We start from the raw sequence: 19,102 nt of genomic DNA, 5'->3' as shown, positions 1-19,102 counted from the left end.
AAAACTAAGTGGTTGATCTAAAGCAGCTATCATTCGTGCAACTTCCATACGATCTACTTGCGGATTGTAGTGGTTAGACCACCGGTTGCGCGATCAAAAGATAATTGTGTTTGACGGAGTTCGGGTCCGCCGGATTGGCTAAGCTTTTGAAGACACTTTTCGGAGTGTCTTCTCAAGTGTGTGGTGCAGTGAATAGTGTCACCTTGTAATTTAGATAAACAATATTTACACTGAGCTATATGTTTAGTGTTACCTTCATTGTCGATCTCCTCAATTATGTCGAAGTGATCCCAAACTATCGAGGTGCACTTGCATTTCCTCCTAGAGGTTGCAACACTTGCAGACGCAGTCACACTAGCACTCGTCGTTTCTCCACGCCCACCACCATTGCGACCACGACCTCCAGTACGTCCACCAGGGCTTGGATTAGTAGATTCTTGCGTAACAAATTCATTAGTAGGAAATTGCCATTCTTCCATGTTGTGTTGAGCATCAACGGGAATACCACTATAACCAAAAGGATCCATTATAAAAAAATAATAGCGATTTGAGAGAGAGAGAGAGAGAGCTTTAGGATAATGTGATAGTTTTTGGAAAAATTGTAATAGAGATTTGAGAGATTGAGAGAAATTGAGAGAGATTGAGAGAAATTGAGAGGGATTGAGAGAGTTTGAGTGAGAAAAATGTGTGGGGGATGGGGGGTATTTATAAGAAAATTTTTAGGTTAAAAAATTGATTTTTTTTCAAAAAATTCGGGCTGCAACGGCTAGTTTAGGGTTCGGCGGGTTCGGCTTCGGGTGGGTTCCGACAATTCGGGCATCTTGGGTATTCGGGCAAAATTTGGGTCGGGCAGCCAACGGTCGTTTTTCATGATTTTCGGGCTCGGGCGGGTCAGGCATTCGGGCAATTCGGGCTTGGCCGGAAAAATTCAAAAAAAACTCCAGCAGACGGCGGTCAACGGCACCTACACGGCGGCGGGCTCCGGTGTGGTCTCAAAATTCAGGCTGCCCGAGCCCGAGCCCGAATATCCACCTTGGACGGCTCGGCATATGGGCCTGCCCGCCCGAGCCCGAAAAAATTCGGGCTTCGGGTGGCCCGCCGGCCCGAAGTTCCACCACTAGATAAGAGTTGTATTTTGAATAGGACTTTTTAAATTATCAAAATAAATAAATAAATAAATAATGGCTCTTCTACGGTCCCTCGGTTTGAAATTGGAGGACTAGCCTCTTACAACATCTCAGCCATAAAATTTTAAATATATTGATTTATTTATTCTTTATAAAACAATCCAACGATGTAGAAGAATCTAGTGGTACTCAAGGTCCAGGAGCAAAATATGGAAACCAAAAAGCGGCTGCTCATCCGGTATTCAAAGTACAGGGTTGGTAATGGGATGGGGTGAGGGCGGATGATTATTTTCCATCCCCGTCCCCGCCCCTCAAGTTATTCTCATTTCAGTTCCCATTTTTGTATAAGAAGGGCAAGTTAGGATCAAAGTCAGAAAATTTTTATTAGAGGAACTTCTTTTATACTCGTTTTATTCTCCATTATATAGGACTATACATTTTAAAATTATAAAAATTTAAAATAAAAATATAGTAAAATTTTATTATAAATTTAAATCAAATAAAAGATTTCATAATAAAAATAAAATTCTCAACATATTACTAATTGAATTTAAAAATAATAACTAACAAAAAAAATTTAAAAGCATCAAAATAAAAATGTAAATTATTATTTCTTATCTATTCCTAAAAGCTTCAAAAGAGGATGAGGAGGCACCAGGTAGTGCATTCTTATGTGTATATATAATATAGAAGAATATTAGTAATTGTCCTTTTTTGATAAAAAAAAAAACTATAATAATCAGTAGTTTTCCTTTCTTAATTAAAAAAATATAGTTACTCTTTTTTAAGTAAAATGTAATTTTAAAAAATTATGTATATATATTTATATATATATTTACATAAAAAAATAATACATTAATATCAGTACGGCTCTTGTCTCAAGCCCACCACGAATTGAGAATTAGATTATCCCATTCTTATCTCTAATAATCGTCCTCCATATGCACTCCGTTCGGAACCAGGTCCCGTCCCGTGGAGATTATTGTCAACTCTATCATAGTACCGAATAGTAACCAACACTGTTGAATTTGGTAGTTAGAAGCTCAATTGATTTTATCACAAAATTAAAATCAATAATGAATAAAGTGTTTGTAATTATTTTCATTATTTTGAATTTAGCTGCCTTGTCTCCGTTCAATTAATTAAAATTTGACAACAATTTTATTTTGTCTAATGTTATTCCTTTTCTTAAAAAAAAAAACTTTTGTTAAGTTATTTGAAAGTTCGAAATTTAGTTGGGGATAATTGCATAAATGTACTCCTGATTTATTTTTTTCGTAATTATCTTTCTTTAACTACAAAGTTATATTTTTGAATTTTAAAAACAAATTTAATTTAAATTACCAAAAAGAAAAGAAAGAGAAAAAGGATAGAGGGAGGAGTCGGAGTCTTGAAGCACAAATAAACAGATATTTAAAAACAAATTTAATTTAAATTACCAAAAAAAAAAAAAAAAAAAAGAGAAAAAGGATAGAGGGAGGAGTCGGAGTCTTGAAGGACAAATAAACAGATATTTTTCCTGAAACGAAAACAGAAGTTGGAGAGGGAGAGATGGCAGGTGCAGGGCGAGCGGAAAGCAGGAACAGAAGGGAAAGGGATGAATCGGCAGTGACTCGGGCAGTCAACTCCGTCTTCCGATTCGTCAGACTTGCCGAGTTTGAGATCCTCTTCGTCCTTTTCTTCCTCATCGCTTTTCTCATCTTCAAAGATCTGGTTCGTTACCGCTTTTTCTCCTCTTCTTCATTTTCCCTCCATTATTTTTTTATATCACACTTTTCTTTTATTAACCAAGAAATTGGGAATCTGATATTGTTATCGGTGTTATATGAGTGATGTTTTCGCTTAATCTGCTTAAATCTGTTGGTATTGCATAGAAGTAAAGGATTCAGTATACTAATATGTTAATTGTTGTTGGAATACGAAAATATAATATTCACTGTGACCGAGTATTCAGAAGAAGAATGCTGTTGAGACTATTACGCAACCCTCCTAGGTGATATATGTGCTAAAACTAAACCTTTGAGATCGAAATTTCTTAATACGATTATTGACTAAGGTTTAATTCCAAATACTGTGATTGCCATGAGTCCGAGTCCTCTTTAAAAATTATTGGGACGTTGCTTTACTAATCCTCCCGAAAGCTTAAGCTGTTGGAATGAGGACCGGTCGTTCGTTTTGCGGGTTAAATTGAGAAGTTGAAAAGTAGATTTATACGAGAGAAAGAGAGAATACTGTAGCAAAAAGTTTGAGTTGTCATTTGAAATGAACGCGGCCTATTTTTTTCATAATCCTTGACTTAGATCATTCTCTGCTGCCCTATACTGTTTAAGATAAATGTGAAAACTTTCTGGTGGTCATACATGCTTTACTGTCTATGTTCACATTCTTTATGCTTCTCCTTTATCCATATTACTTAAAAGCAGTTTCATACCTTCATAATGCATGCCCATACGGATTTTTGCTGAGCATGACCAGAAATCTCGGGTAGCCGCCGTCTTTGAGTGTACCGTTTATGGTCTTATGTTCTCGTATTTTCCTGTTTTAGTATCACATCTCTGTTTTTCTGCTTTAATAGTGGGGGTGGTTGCTGTACTTGTTATGAACAGATGGTTTTTGGTCTTTCTTTAGTCTTTATCATGGGGAGTTGCTAGTTTTAGGGTGCTTCTATAGGACTCTATCCCTCTCTTCTTTCTTCATGGACTACATCTTCTTCACTGATGTTTTATCCTTAGAAATGATGAATCTTAGATTCTATAACATCAGTCTTTACTGATGTTTTATCACCATTTTATTGGCTTTCCTAGAATTGCCTTTTCATGCTCTTGATCTTAGTTCTATTTCATGTTTAAACTTTACTGGTATAGAATAGTCCTGCACCTATACATTTCATTAATCTGCTCAAATTGTTTTGAGTTAAAATTTCAAACAGTCACAATTTTATAGCTATAACAGTTTTGTGTCAGCTTTGAGCAAATTCCGTCACTAGTCATCAACCAAGGGTGCAAACTAAGGCATGAGTAACCGACTGTGGACGTTGGTGGCGGAAAGCTGAACCATGTCATGTTAAATATCTCTATCCGATCTGTGTTTATTGTTTTCTAATTTTGTTAAGTTTCTGTCTTTTGATTGCTAGAAGGAGAATACACTAAAGAATGAAACAGAGAACAAGAAGACCTCTTGAAAATAGAGAATACAAACAAAAAAACGACAACACCCAACTCAAAATTAACAAGATGTCTGTTTTATTTCCTTATCTCAAAACTGAACGTTTCACTTCTTTCCTGAATGTAGAAGAAATCTGACATCTATCTTAAAATGTCTGCCATTCATTTTCTAACAATATAAATTCTACAAAATACTATTTGTCCACTAGAACTGAAATCATAGGAGTTAGAACTAATGAAAGGGAATTTCACTGTTTTGGAAAAACCCACAAATATGTTGTTTGTGTTCCAGGTATCACATGAAACACCCCAAGATTTTTTTTTTTTAAACTACTTGCTTTGATATTTGATTAATTTATCTGCAGACCTCAAGGCCAGAGTACAATCAGATCCTCGTGAAGAAGCCGGGTGCAAGTTTTTGGCCTTATTAGTTGGAGATTACTGGGGTTCAGTATTTTTCAGTATATCGTTGTCAATTCGATCATGGACCTTAAACTTTCTTGTGAGCTGTTACTCTTGTAAGAAGTCCCGGTGTTCATGTGTTTTTACTTCTAATCGTGTCTATATGTGATTATACATCGATCAAATTAGCTTTTGAATATTGATGATAGTATGTAGTTTGTGAGATTCAAAGGCAACAATATCAGTTTCCCAAATGTTTTAGATTCTCTTTTTTCTTTTCTCTTCCTTCTTTTTTCCGTAATTTTGATAATTGAGATTTCATTAAACAAGAACAAAGAAAGGAACAGCCACCTAACCACCAACAAACAGCAGAAGAAAAGTGAAAAGCCCAACACCAAACTAGAGTTGTAAGTTTGGGTTGGGCTGAACGAATTAGCCTGAGGTCAAGCTTTTGTTGGTTTGGTCGTGTCCGGCTTAGATTTTGAGCCTGAAAGCTTATTCAAGGTTGGCATGAACACTTTTTGTTTTTTAATTTTTTTTAAAATACCTTAGATTATCTCTAATGTAAATGTTAATACTAATTGTATATTTAATATTAAAAAGTATAATATGATATGTTATTTTTATTTTTACATGCTATTTGAAATGTTAAATATATATTTTTTCATAATCATTAAAGGGACGTTTGTTTTCTATATTCGTCTCTGATTCTGAATCATGATTCATGGTTCTTTACAATATTTTCTCTCACAAAAAATACACGTAAAACGAGAATAATTTTGAATCATAATTTTGAATACATAAACCAAACGTCCTTTAAGTTTTAAAAATTATAAAAGTAAATTTTTTATTTTTAAAATAAATAGAAAATGTAAATAACATTTCAATCAATAGCAATCAAATATTAAATTTTTCATATGTTATACTTAGTGAAAAAGTTATCACAGATTATAACATATATGAGAAATTTAACACAACAAATAATTTTATAAAAAAGAATATTTTTTTCACTCAAATATTAAAATTTATAATTAACACATCAATTATAACGTAGCATTGAAGATGCTCTTATAAAGATTCGACCCGGCTGGAGAGACTTTCGCATTGGGTTGGGCTGACCCTCCGTTAACTCGGACCGGCCCAGCCTAGCCTGCACTTATTTTGCCGTCCCAAGCGGCCCAAAGTTGCAGCTTTAGGCCTAAGCACCAAATCAGTTGATAGTGTCCAACTCGCAACGAATTTGACAGAAAACAAATTTGCCCGAGTTTGAATGGACGAAAATATAAAACAAACCAAAAATTCTGACAAGACAAGCAATAGTAGAATGTTTACACCAAGTTTGAAACAATCCAAAGGCACAATCTCACACTTACAATAAAATTTAAAAAAAAAAAAAAAAAGAAAGGGTCTTTTGGTGGTCCACTGTCCCAAATAAATGAAGAATTAGTCTTTAACAGTTTCAGTTGAAGCCTCGGAGACTAAACCAGGGTGAGCAACAAGTCTCTCGACTGAAACTTTAGTAACATCACGTCGAACTCCAATATCAGAGACCAACCGATTGATGCAATACATGCCACACCCCACAGCAGCGAGGCCAGAGCAACTCGTGGTTAAAAACCTGAGCGGTGAAGAAATGATGGAACTCGCCATCGCCACAAAGGATGCAGCCTGCCCACTCCTGCCCACACTGAACGTAGTGGACACAAGCAAGCCTGTTTTACAGTATATAGCAAAGTCTTCACAGTTGTTCTTGAATATATCATAGACACCAAAGCCGTTCTGGAGGAGGTAAGAGGCGCGGTGGAGAACAACCTCCTGGGGGTCGGAAGGTGCAAGTGTGCAAGTTCCTCCACGAGCTTTGGCGATGAAGAAAGCTGGGTTGACGCCATATTCAAAGAGGTAGAGTTCTCCACCCCAGAGAAAGCAATCTAGGCAAGAACATATGACGCCGCTAAGCCTAGATTGATCACCACATCTAGGGCATGGATTGTCCACGGAATGGGATGGAGACGAGCTGAATATGATGCGGTCCAGAAAGGTTCCCGTGCCAATTTCCTGCCCACCTCCTCGAGTGAAGTGGATCACCTTTCCTTCACCAACATATATTCCTGGACGAATCACATGAAAGAGGCTAGTGAGTAGTAAAACAAAATACCTATAATGGAATTTGGCAAATTCAAGAAAGTTGGATTCTTATTGAGGAAAAGAGGGTTGGTGAGAAAGCATTACTTGTTCCTAAATTACAAATGCCCGATAGATACTCTTAACTCAACTGGACTGGTTTGAGTTTAACTTTCACTAATCACATTCAAAGTCATTTTAAGGCCAAAACTTTTAATTTAAGCACAACCTATCTGAGTAAACTATCAATTTCCAGTCTACAGAAAAGTACTAATACAATTCCTATTAAAAAAAATGAAAGAAAAAGTAGTACATAAGCATAATAGCAAGCTGGTAAATTTAATATAATGATCAAAGAATATCTTCCCTCTGATTAGATTGTAATGATCTTCAATCTTAATAGCCATCTCAAGTTATCTATCACACAAGCTTTTCCAAGTTGAAAAAAAAAAAGAAAGAAAGAAAGAAAGAAAGAAAGAAACCACTTGCATTTTACATCTTCTGATCTTAAATATGCCATCAGCCTCAAAACAATTCATGACACCATTGCAAGCCCAAATTGGCTAAAGGGGATTAACCAAATGTTACTAAACTAAAAAAATAATCTGAATTTATTTATTTTTTTCCTTTTCCTCTGTATATTTCGCAACCCAAGGAAACAAAAAATGAAGAAAATAATAGTAGAAAAGAATGATCTCAAAAATAAAAAATAAAAGAGGAAGAGGAAGAAGAAGACCGTGATGGGCGTAGAGATAGGCGTGCCTCCATGAATAGATGTGATCGCCTGGTTTCAATTGGTCCTTGTCGATCTTGTTGGAGAAGACCCCCATTTCAATTTTCACAACTCAATCAAACTCAAATCTTTTTTTTTTTTGTTTTATCTCTATCTCTGGCTTCTTGGATTGAGATGTGAGGAAATCTCAGAGGCGGGGCAAAGGAAATCGCTTTCTTACTCGCTACGGCTTTTTGGGCTCTCTCCATTTCCAATTTTTTATCCTTCAGTAAGATGACTGCGTTGCCCTCTTTCAGCGTTTCATATTTATTTATTAATTTTTAGGGAAATATTTATTCTTTTATTTATAATTATTATCATTATTATTCAGCAAGGAAAAAAAAAAAAGAAAATTCGGATTTATTAGGAGTCTTTTCTTGTGGCTCCTTTAATTAATAGTCGTACTGGCACTTCTTCTATTACCGTGGGGGAGTTTACTACTATATTATTTTTTGTTTAAAAGGAGTTTATTATTACACTTTGATCTTTTGCTTCCTTCACGAATTTACATTTTTAATTTAAGTTGAAATATGATATTTTTTAAAAAATTTTAATTATAATAAAAGTTAGATGTGATATTTTTAAGAGTTTTTAATTATAAAAATATAAAATTAAAAATTTAAATGAATAAAATAAATGAGATTTTTTATGACTCAATTTATAACTTAAGTCATATTATTATAATTTTTTATATAAATTTAAATTTAATTTTTTTATTATAATATTTTTCTCTCACATACACAACTCAAATAATAACTTAAATTGTATAAATAAACACACCCTTAAAATTTAAAAAAAAACTAGAAATACCACCCTTAAATTTAAAAAAAAAAAACTAGAAATACTATTCAAAATATTATTTATATCACTACATTTAAAAATAAATAATTATCATTTAATTAATAAAAATAAAATAAAAAGTCACAATCTATTTTTTAAATATACATATTTTTTTTGCTATTTTTTTATTTTTTATGTTTGACACGTTAAGTTACTACGTGATATTATTATTATTTAAATAAAAAAGGTGATAGTAGAGTCACCTTAAAGTGAAAATGTCAAAGAAATAGTGACGCCAGAAACTAAAAAATATCGTTTAAGTGGGACCCTTTACTATGATGTGCCACGTAAGACAGTGGCGAACATCTTTCCCAGAGTTGGTGGATTTGGGTTTGGGGATGTTCATTTTGGCCGAGGAGTTTGCTGTTACAGAGTGGCAAGGCAGTCGAAAATGGGTTCGAAGATTAAAGTTCCCATTTTTACACAAACCAACTTGGGTACTCGTCTTGTTGTTTGTGTCCCTTCGAACATCACAGCAGGCGACTTCAAGAGTATGTAAACCCCCAGAAAAAGGGGAAAAAAAAGGAAAATCTTTTGGTTTCTGAAGACCCAGATGAAAATAATGTAGTATAAGATTTTATTTGTGAACATGTTTCTCAATTCCATCTTAGTTTTAATGGGATTTATTTATTTCCCTCAGTTAACCATGAAAACTATTGCTCGAGTATTGATTAATTTTTTCTGATGATTTCTTTTTTCTCGTGCATGGGTTTTAGATTTGTTTGTGTGTATGGTGTTTGCTTCTTAAGCAAAAATCTTGCCTAATTTAAGCATAAAGAATGAAAGGGAGAAAAAAAAACAAATCATGAATTCTATTAGCAATGTAGATTGTCATTTTTCAGTTGCATTATGATGCCACGCTGCTTAAAGCTTGTATCTTTTAGAGAATCAAGGGAGGGATTTTATTGGAATTTGATCTAGTCAATTTCTCTATTGTTTCTAATCAAGGGATCTGATTATTAGTTCCAACTGGCCTTATTCTGTTCTGAATATAATGTTGAATTTAAATTTAATAGTGTGACGATTTTTGTTACTTCAATCCTTATTATATGGTTTTACCATCCATGTAAACTGTGAGAGCATTATACTGTCAGTGGCATAGTGAGAATGTTTTCCACTCCCTACTATGGCATTAGACCGTTGTATTGAAGTTATGATAACGGAACATTTCTGTTATTTCAAAGTTTCTTTGTACTATTATCCACTTCGGTTTATTTTACACAATTGTAATATCTGTTGATTACATTTTTAGGAGAACTTGAGACAGTGCACATCAAATGCTTCCCTGGATCAGGAGAGATCGAAGTTTATGGATTAATGGTGCATATTTTGTTGTTTATTTCATTGATTTTCTAGTCACTGCTGACTTTTTCTCCGTTCGCGATTATAATGTAGCACGCTGTTGTTTGATAGGTGAAGAAAAAATCATGCTTCTACTACCTTCCCAACTCAATTCCTGTGAAGTGTGCTTTTCATGGTGTGAGAGGAACATGGTTTCTTCGGGCAGAAGCAAGAACTTCAAGCGAGCCTTTTTGTCCATGCTTGCTTGATTCGGTATCTAAAGACCTTGATCTTGTGCTATCGAATGATAGCATTATTACTGATCCTTTGGAACCAGAAAATTCTGTTGTAAGCATTGACAACAGCAATAAAAGATGTGAGGAAGAGAAATATGGCGAAATGGAATTGCAGAGTCACAAACCTCCAAAGAAGAAAAAGAAGAGAAAAAGGAAAAGCTGCATCTTAGATTACAAAGATAACGGAAATGAGAAGAAATTCGTTTGTGCAGGTGCAAAGCCTTCGTCTTTAACTGCCAACAAGATTTCTGATTATTGTCCATTTGCTACTGAAGCTGAGGCGAGATATCAACAGGCTTCTAGAGAGATGACAGATGCCACAGGTGACATGTTTTCAGAAGTAAAATCTGTTACCAGCATCATTAACAGATACTTTCCGAGCTCTAGTGAGATGAAGGCTCATGCCAGCCCTGCAAGTTCTGATGTCACATCTAAACGTCAAAGTCGGAGGCGAAAACGCTCAAAGACTAAAAGTGGTGATGATGGAGCCTTGAGCACACAAGTTGATTCTGTTCCCAAGTTTTCCGGCCGCCAACATCCCTCAAATCTATTGCCTTGTCGTTTGCCAACCAGTCCTTCTCAAGGAACTTCAAAGGGTAAGATTGATGGAGCTGATGTTGGGAAACGCCTCATCGTTGCATTAGATAATCTTGGAATTTCTTCAAGCAAAACAATATCTCCTGCTCGTCTTTGTAGATCTAGATATGGAAAAGGGTTGCACCTCAATTCTTCTTCTTTAGTTAAGAAGGCAGTTTTTGAGATCAGTGATAGTGATGACTGAAACCCAATACATTATAGTTCTCATGTTCTTATTATCTCTGGTTTAATGCTTGCTTTTCCTTTTGGTTTTCCATGCTTAGAAATTACCACATGAAAATGCATGTTTAGGGAGATCCTGAGAATAGAGAGAAATGTTATGGGGTAAAATTTCCTTGGTAGTTTCTCTCGTGAAGTTACAGTGAGTCATTGTATGATTGCTAAGAGGCCATCAGTTTAAATTTTTGTAATCAAAAGGAATATATTGAAATGTGGTTGTACCATCAAGTGTTATACGTAATGGCAAGTTTACTCCATTGTGATATCACTATCATCTAAAACATTCAAGTACGGATAATTTTGTGATAACTCTGGGTTTGTCTGCAAGGCCACCGGTTATAAAGACCGATTCTACACTATATAACATGTAGAAGTAGGATGTATAACATGAATTATTCTGTGTAACAATGACATTATAAATGTGTACATGGTAGATAAATTTTGGTTTTATAACCTTCACAAAGTCATTGGTACACAAAATAAGATTAATGTTATCATGTTAGATTTTTTATTTCCACATATGACATGTAAGACTCGTCCATAGTGACGAATTTGAGAAGAACAATGGCAAAATAATCCCCTAAAAAAAAAGAGAGAACACGTGCCCAAATCTCATTTGTTTATACATTTTCCACTATTTATATGGTAAGTGAATTCACATGGGGATGCAATCTAACAAATAATAAGCTTGGAGGTATGAAGAAAATGGCAAAACAAAATATATATATATATATATTTTTTTTTTAAATAAGGCAAATAAATAAATAAAAAGTGCTGATCAAGAAATTGCAGAGTGTAGACTTTCTGCGGAACCCCAGCGTAGTTGCCCCCCTCTTATCATTACAAGGAAAGGAAAAGACAGAATATGGATCCTCTGCAACCATTTTGGGGGAGGACCACACAACATTTACCTTGTATAGGAACAATTCAACTTGTCCTTTATACCATTTTTTAGTCCAATCTCATTTGATCATATTATTTTGTGAGACCTAAGTACAAACAATGTTTGTCTGTAATTTTCAGAATTTTCTCTTTGTAAACTGAGCCTTAGTATTTTCATAATCCGTACATACTCAGTCTATTTTGTTTTTATACTTGCATAGGCCTTGCTCCAAAAGGTGATATTTTACAAGTCCTTGAAAAAACTTGCAAACATACAAAACATAAACCATATAGTGATATATCGCATCACTAAAATATAGTGATATGTTGCATTTTTCAACACAAACCATGAATCATCAGAAATATGCCATGCCAAAGCTACAGTGGACAGTAGACGCTAGAGAGTCATCCTATGCAAGTAAGCAAGAACATCACAGCTTTAGCCCAGTTGGCAAGTTCTTTACTACAACCAAAAACAAAAACAAAAAAAGTATTCCTTTAGTTTCATGGTTCAGTATATGTGGTGAAACCATACATAGTATCAATCTGCAGAGCATGGAAGTAGGGAGGATTTGAGATGTCTGATCTTTCGTAGACAGGCACGAGCTCTCTCAAGAACTAGTTCAACTCTATCCCTTCTTTTCTTGGTCTCCTTCACAACAATATCCTCTGGACTTTGATTAATCTGATTTAACTCTTGCTTATCACTGTCATTATCAATGCAATGATTCTCACTCACCTTCTTCCTCTTTCTATTACTCGTCGATTCTTTTCCACAATGAACCAATATTAATGAAGGGGGAAAAAAATCATCAGTGATAACAAATAATATAATGCAATAACAAAAGAATGAAAAGCACTTGTGCATAAAAAGAACATATATGGAGTAAATAATTAACCTTGAGTGGCAACAGCAGGGGAAGAGGTAGGGAAGAACTGGGTATGATCTGAATTGAGAAGAATATTGAGATGATCGTGATGGTGGTGAGATTGGAGAAGAAATATGAAGGACTTGAGCTCAAGCTTAAGGTACTCATGACTGTTGGGGTATTGGGCTTCAATATTTCTGAGCTCCTCCTTTGCCCGTTCTTCTACCATCATCATCTCTTCAATTCGTCGTCTCTATCAAATTATTAATGTTGTAAGAAGAAGAAGAATAAGAAGCTAAAAAGTAGTGTTTAATATAATGATGATCGTATAGGGTCATTTATTATTTAGTCTGTCAATTGTCATGTCGAGAGAAAGACCGACAAATGGAAGACAGTAGGGACTTAAAATCCTCTCACATTTAACTAATTATATTATGTCATATTATATAAAAAAAATTAAATTATTTTTTAATTAATTTGTTTGTATTTATCATTTCAGTCATTAAATTTATATTAAAATATATTTAATCTGCATATATTTTTAATTTAATATAATTTTAATTAAATTTAATGATTAAAAATTAAAACATATCAATAGAAAGATTACCAAAAAAACTCTATAAAAATTAAAGAGATGATCTAAATTCAAAAAATCAGGAATTAAAATTAAATTTATTTCAGGCTGTCTGTCCACTCCTCCATATTCCGTACTTTTAAACACTCAAAAAAGGCAAGTCATGAAGGAATAATAACTGGAGCAGGTTTTTGTGAGATGGCATGTAGAAGTGAGCGAGAAGCACAAGACCTTGGGTTCCAATCCTTTCGTTTTTTTCCCTCTTGAAAAATGAGAGATAGTGTTACCTTCTTAATTACTAATTAAATGGATTTGACTCGTTCATTTTATAAATTTAAGAAGTTATTTATTTATAATTTAACTCAAAAAAAAATTATATTTTAATTATAATTTTATTTAAATTCACATTATTTTATAAAATTTAAGTTTTAATTTAAATTTTAATTTAAGTTTGAGGCTAAAATTTTAGTTTAATTTCTCCTCTTTTAACTCAAGTTTATAAACTCAAATTCAAGTTAATGAACAATATTTTTTTATTCTTAAAAATACCATAATTTTTTTATTTTAATGCTGATTGATATGATTTTTTTTATGTGTTTACAACGGAAAGACAAATAAAATCACACCCATATACCCTATTAAAATTTTCCATCACCATTAAGTTTTTATTAAAATATTATCTAAATATAAATTTAAGTTTTCATCCACCTAAACACAAACTCAAATAGATTTTCAATTTAAACCATAACTCAAAATGTGTCCATCCAAACACACACTCAAATTAGAGTCACACCTTAACTTAAATTAAGATCTGAACTCAAGTCACCATAAACTCAAAAAATGCAAACGAACAAGTCTTAAGTTTTTAATTTGAATTAAAATATAATGGGAGCTTTTAGAATTAGTTTCAAAATGATTTTGTTTTCAATAAAAAGTAAAAATGAGATTGTTTTGAGAATCATTATGAGACCAATTATGAAAATACATTTAGTTGATTTTTTAAGATATTATTTTGAGTATAATAAAAAAGTGCAATCGTATTTATTAAGTAATATATTATAATATTGTTGATAAATACCAAAAAAATGAAAATAAAAAAGTGAAAATAACTTTCAATTGTTTTCTAATTCCTTCATAAAAATCATTTTCACTGTTTTCATTTTTATTTTCGTTTTCAAAATATTTGTTAAACAAACGTCGTTTCGTTTTCATTTTCATCTTTTGTTTCTCGAAATACGTGAAAATCGTTTTCAAAAACGGTTTTAAACACGCACAATATTTTTTAAGAGTTTTTAATTATAACAGAAAACGTTAGATGTGACATTTTTTAAGAGCTTTTAACTGTAAAAATCTAAAACTGAAAACTCAAATAGGTGAAATAAACAATGCATAATTTTAGGGCGCGTTTAGAACTCGTTCTAAAATGATTTTATTTTTTGTATGAAAATAAAAATGTAAACGTTTTTAATCTCAGACAGTAAATCATTTTTAAAAATGGGTTTGGTTGTTTTATCAAGAGATTGTTTTCAGTATAAAAAAACTCATTAATATCTCTCTTTACTCGAGAAAGGAGAAAACAAAAACAAAAAATAAAAAATGAATAAAAGTCATTTTTTATTTCTCTCTCATTTTACACTAAATTAAAATATCATTTTTATTTCTATTTTTTATCTTTATTACGTCAAATGCTTGTTTTCTTGAAGGTAAGGGACTCGAATTTTGGTGTCGAGAACAATATATATAATCAATGAAAAACTAGTAAATATCAGGATTTTAGCCACTTTTTTAATAGTACTATAGTAAACAAATTTATAACATACTATAACTAAAATGTTATAACATAACATAGGTTATTGATATTTTTATTAGCCAGTCAAATTTGACGATAAACTATACTAGAACTAGTGACGGAGTCAAGAAATTTTTCAGAGAGGGCGTGAAAATAAACTAAATTTTGAATTGAACTATAATGTAATAGTCTTTTACATTTATTGAGCAATTTGTATCTTTGATATTTTTCCCCCTAGAATGAACGAAGCTTGTAATGAACCTTAGTTATAATTATAAGTTTAGAGTTCAAATTTATGAATTTAAATAGTAGTATAGTTTATTTTTGATTTAGAAAGGTTTTAAATTTGAAAAATGCTCAAATGGCTAACCAAACTACTCGTTCGCTTTACCGATTCGAGTTTAGAATTTAAGTTTTATTAGAATAAAAAGTTCTTAAAAATAGTCACATCTAAATTTTTTACTACAATAAAAAACTCTCACATAAAATCACATCTTAACTCGAATTACAAACTCAAATCAGTGAAGTGAACGGACCCTAAAAATACGGTGATTGTGATTGCTATATTATTCTCATTTTTATTATATATATTATTTTGATATTCTCGTATACTATTGTATTATTTTCAATACAATAATGATATAAATACTCACCATTGTATATCTTTCACAAATTATAATACAAGATCTCTTCTTGAAAAAATGCGGTAGAGATCTGACATACTTTTACGTCAATCCCACCCTTAATATCTTTTTTTTTTTTCCGGATAATCATACCCTTACTAATTAATATCATTTATATTTCGTTCCAATTTTCCCCCTCAAGTTTTATAAGGGAAGTTCATATTTAACCCTCTCTTACTTAAATTTTATTTTTTATTTTTTAAATGTCAATTCACTATCTTTGTCTATTTCTGGTAAGTGATAAAAAAAAAACCATTATTTTCTTTTATATTTTTTATTTAATGCATATGTATGCATAGTAGATCCAACGGGACTTTCCCATTCCCCGGCGACCATACCAGATTTGGGAAAATCCCAATTGAAAGTCTCAAAACAATCAAAACATGGTAAACTGATTGATTCTGGAGAAGATTTCCTTCTTCTTCTGCAACAAACAACAACAACAACAACAACAACAAGAGCAGAGATGTTGGGAACTGTGCAGCTGGGCATGGTGGCGGCGCTGGTGGTGGTGCTGGTCCCGATGGGCATGGCGGGATGGCATCTCAGCCGCAACAAGATGCTCTTCTTCAGCGGCGCCCTCTTCATCTCCCTCGCCGTCGGCGTCCACCTCTCCACCCCCTTCTTCCCTTCCTCTCTCTCCTCCTTCTTCGTCTCCTCTCTCTCCTCCGCCGTCGTCGTCTTCGACTCCCGCCGCCACTCCTGCCTCTCCCTCCTCCACGACGTCGTTTGGAACCTCACCCTCTCCGACTCCAATTCCTCCTCCCTCCATTACCACAAATCCTGGTCATGGCCGAACTCCTCCTCAAGCTGTAATTTTCAGACTCTCTCCCGCTCCGACGCCTCCGATCTCCTCAACGGTTCGTGGATCGTCGTCGCCGGTGACTCCCAGGCCCGCTTTGTCGCTCTCTCTCTCCTCCGCCTCCTCCTCGCGGACTCCAATTCCTTCGATTCTGCCAAAGTTGATCTCTTTAAGCGCCACAGCGATTACCAAACCCTAATTCCCGAGATCGGCGCCAGGCTCGACTTCGTCTGGGCTCCCTACGCCGATAATCTCACCGATTTGGTCGCCGCCTTCCGCCGCCGCTCCCCGCCGGACGTCCTCGTCATAAACTCCGGCCTATGGCACATGCTTCGCGTCACCAATGAATCCGATTACGCACTTTCCTTGAAAAAGCTGAGAGATTCCGTCGTTTCTCTGGTTCCTTACTCGCCGGAGCTCGCCGGCGACGGGACGAGATCACAAGCGCCGGCGCTGCAGCCGCACTTGTTCTGGATTGGTATGCCGACGCTGATAAACTCGATGCTGAACACGGAGGAGAAGAGGGAGAAGATGACGGACGAGAGGAGGGGATCTTACGACAGGCAGCTATGGAAGAGCAAGCTGCTGCGGCAATCCGGTGGGCCCCTCTTGATGCTGGACATCGAGTCGTTGAGTTGGAATTGTGGGGTTCGGTGTACGGAGGATGGGATGCATTACGATCTGCCTGTCTATGAAGCCGCCGTTCAGATCATGCTCAATGCTTTGCTCATTGACTCTCATCAGAAGCTCTGAATCAACTACTTCGGTATATATATTATGCCTTTGGTATTCTTCTTCTTCTTTTTCTTCTTTGCCTTTTGTTTTTCTGCCATTTTTCAGATTAACCCAGGACAGAGTAGGTCCGGTAGTGATATTCTTTATACTTTTTTTTTAGTCCTTTTTTCTTTAATATGAAATATGTATGATTGATTATTATTCAATAATTACACTTCTTGTATATTAGAGATCAGAGAAGGGATTTGGTTATGTTTTCACGTCCAATTCTGACGTGAAACAATCGAAAAAGTACTGTGTAAATTGAAAATACAAACACCCTTTTGTCATTTTTTCCTCTCTCTTTTGCAGAAATAAAAGTGATTTGATATGATTAATCTCCAGCCTTGCTTATTTGTTATTTCTTCTAGAGTTGTGTACAAGACATCCTATGCTGTTCTGTTTTCTTGAGGACATTATTACTGTATATGACATTAGCTATATGTGCTTGTTTCGTTGAAACTCACGATGGTGGTACACAAGGCATGAAAATCTGTATTATGCATATAAGCCTATTTACAGCATTCTCGGTTTGGTGTCACCATACCTCAAGAGTAGATGTTTAAGATTTGATAAATAGGGAAGGAGAAAGAAAAGATCTCCATGCGCAATGTTCAATGCTTTGAGTTAGAAGACTAATATATAATTACTTTGATATGGACAAAAATGCAATATAGATCGATGCAGTTATGATGATATCTAGATGGGTTAGCTACCAGTAGTCACTCCTCCTCATCTTACCCTTTTTATTCAAAGAAAAAGGAAAGAAGATTTCTGAAAAGTTAGATATATAGATACTGTACATACAGATAATTTGGACCGGTTGTTCTATTATATATGGCCCGTAGTTTTAGGACTTAGAACCAAGATTCCTGATTCTGCTCTCTCCAAAAATTTTGAATAAAAGAAGTCCCCGTCAATTCTCTCACAAAATTTGAATTCAGAATCAAAATCACTGATGTGAACGCGTGAACCAAACGGATCAATAGTGGTAGGTAAGGCTCCCTGTAATATCATCCTCCCTTTCCTGACCACTGGTATTTCACTAAATAGCATTTTACATGATTCTTCAAGTTTGTACATAATACCAGTGCGATTTCTGACTCAACACATTGCAATTTGGTTGAACTTGTTGTATGTGAATTTACGTTTATCTGAACCCAACTGATGCAAATTTTGTTTTTTACATAGATGATTAAGGCTATTTCTTCCTTGCTCAGTTCTGGTTTAGTGAACAGAATACAACAGTATGATATAGCTGCCTATTATCATTTATATGCATGAACAAGCGACACATCTTATTTCAGACTAGAATATATGATTATTTTACTAGCAGGATGGCCACCCAAAAGCTACTTTATGATAGTGTCTTATAGTTCCTCTTGATTTTCCTTCTAAGTTTTCAGTTGAGCTTAGAATGCAATACATGTGGTAACGAGGAATATTGCTTTAATATTGATAGTTAAAGAATCAGACTTGGTAGGGTAGTCTTCAACTCTATGTTGCATACACAAAAAGATTTTTTTTTTTTTTTCCAAGATCTAAGGCTTTTAACTTCTTCCAACTTTTGCTTCGAAGCTTGGAAATTTGGCTTCTACATCACCTGTATATGCTTAAAGAACTTATGGTCCTAATCTAGAGTTGAAACTCCGTGAAACCGTTCTCGCTCATTAATTGACGACTAATATATTTCACTAGAGTGCATTATCTATGATTGCATTTTACATAATCTATCAAGTTTGTGCATAAATTACCGGTGTGATGTTTATGGCAATTTGATTGAGCGTGTTGTATGTGGCTTTATTTATTTAACACAGATGATGGGCCATTCTTTCCTTGATCTAGTTTTAGGTCGAGTGTACAGAATAAAACGTCCTGATATAGGCTTATTGCTGCCTTTGACGATCCAT

The 19,102-nt window shown here is 34.3% G+C and overlaps 5 protein-coding genes across 5 annotated transcripts; 3 read left to right on the top strand and 2 right to left on the bottom strand.

Annotated features, from left to right (window-relative positions):
* The first annotated feature begins 2,603 nt into the window (after positions 1 to 2,603).
* On the top strand, positions 2,604 to 4,963 carry LOC21391186. Its single transcript, XM_010102758.2, has 2 exons — positions 2,604 to 2,840; positions 4,657 to 4,963. The coding sequence occupies exons 1-2, from the start codon at positions 2,679 to 2,681 to the stop codon at positions 4,720 to 4,722; spliced, it is 228 nt and encodes a 75-aa protein (XP_010101060.1). The 5' UTR covers positions 2,604 to 2,678; the 3' UTR covers positions 4,723 to 4,963.
* A 1,032-nt stretch (positions 4,964 to 5,995) lies between these two features.
* On the bottom strand, positions 5,996 to 7,814 carry LOC21391185. The gene is made up of 2 exons (XM_010102757.2): positions 7,551 to 7,814; positions 5,996 to 6,801 (listed from the first exon to the last, which is right to left on the bottom strand). Exons 1-2 carry the CDS (start codon positions 7,642 to 7,644, stop codon positions 6,137 to 6,139), a joined length of 759 nt encoding a protein of 252 aa, XP_010101059.1. The 5' UTR covers positions 7,645 to 7,814; the 3' UTR covers positions 5,996 to 6,136.
* A 962-nt stretch (positions 7,815 to 8,776) lies between these two features.
* Positions 8,777 to 10,984, top strand: LOC21391184. Its single transcript, XM_010102756.2, has 3 exons — positions 8,777 to 8,917; positions 9,679 to 9,746; positions 9,840 to 10,984. The coding sequence occupies exons 1-3, from the start codon at positions 8,818 to 8,820 to the stop codon at positions 10,782 to 10,784; spliced, it is 1,113 nt and encodes a 370-aa protein (XP_010101058.1). The 5' UTR covers positions 8,777 to 8,817; the 3' UTR covers positions 10,785 to 10,984.
* A 1,246-nt stretch (positions 10,985 to 12,230) lies between these two features.
* On the bottom strand, positions 12,231 to 12,814 carry LOC21391183. The gene is made up of 2 exons (XM_010102755.2): positions 12,601 to 12,814; positions 12,231 to 12,469 (listed from the first exon to the last, which is right to left on the bottom strand). Exons 1-2 carry the CDS (start codon positions 12,803 to 12,805, stop codon positions 12,243 to 12,245), a joined length of 432 nt encoding a protein of 143 aa, XP_010101057.1. The 5' UTR covers positions 12,806 to 12,814; the 3' UTR covers positions 12,231 to 12,242.
* A 3,068-nt stretch (positions 12,815 to 15,882) lies between these two features.
* On the top strand, positions 15,883 to 17,530 carry LOC21391182. Its single transcript, XM_010102754.2, has one exon. It carries the CDS (start codon positions 16,083 to 16,085, stop codon positions 17,169 to 17,171), a length of 1,089 nt encoding a protein of 362 aa, XP_010101056.1. The 5' UTR covers positions 15,883 to 16,082; the 3' UTR covers positions 17,172 to 17,530.
* The last annotated feature ends 1,572 nt before the right edge of the window (positions 17,531 to 19,102 follow it).

Source organism: Morus notabilis, unplaced genomic scaffold (assembly GCF_000414095.1).
Source record: "Morus notabilis unplaced genomic scaffold, ASM41409v2 Scaffold1861, whole genome shotgun sequence".
Taxonomy (NCBI): domain Eukaryota; kingdom Viridiplantae; phylum Streptophyta; class Magnoliopsida; order Rosales; family Moraceae; genus Morus; species Morus notabilis.
This window is presented reverse-complemented; position numbering and strand designations above follow the sequence as displayed.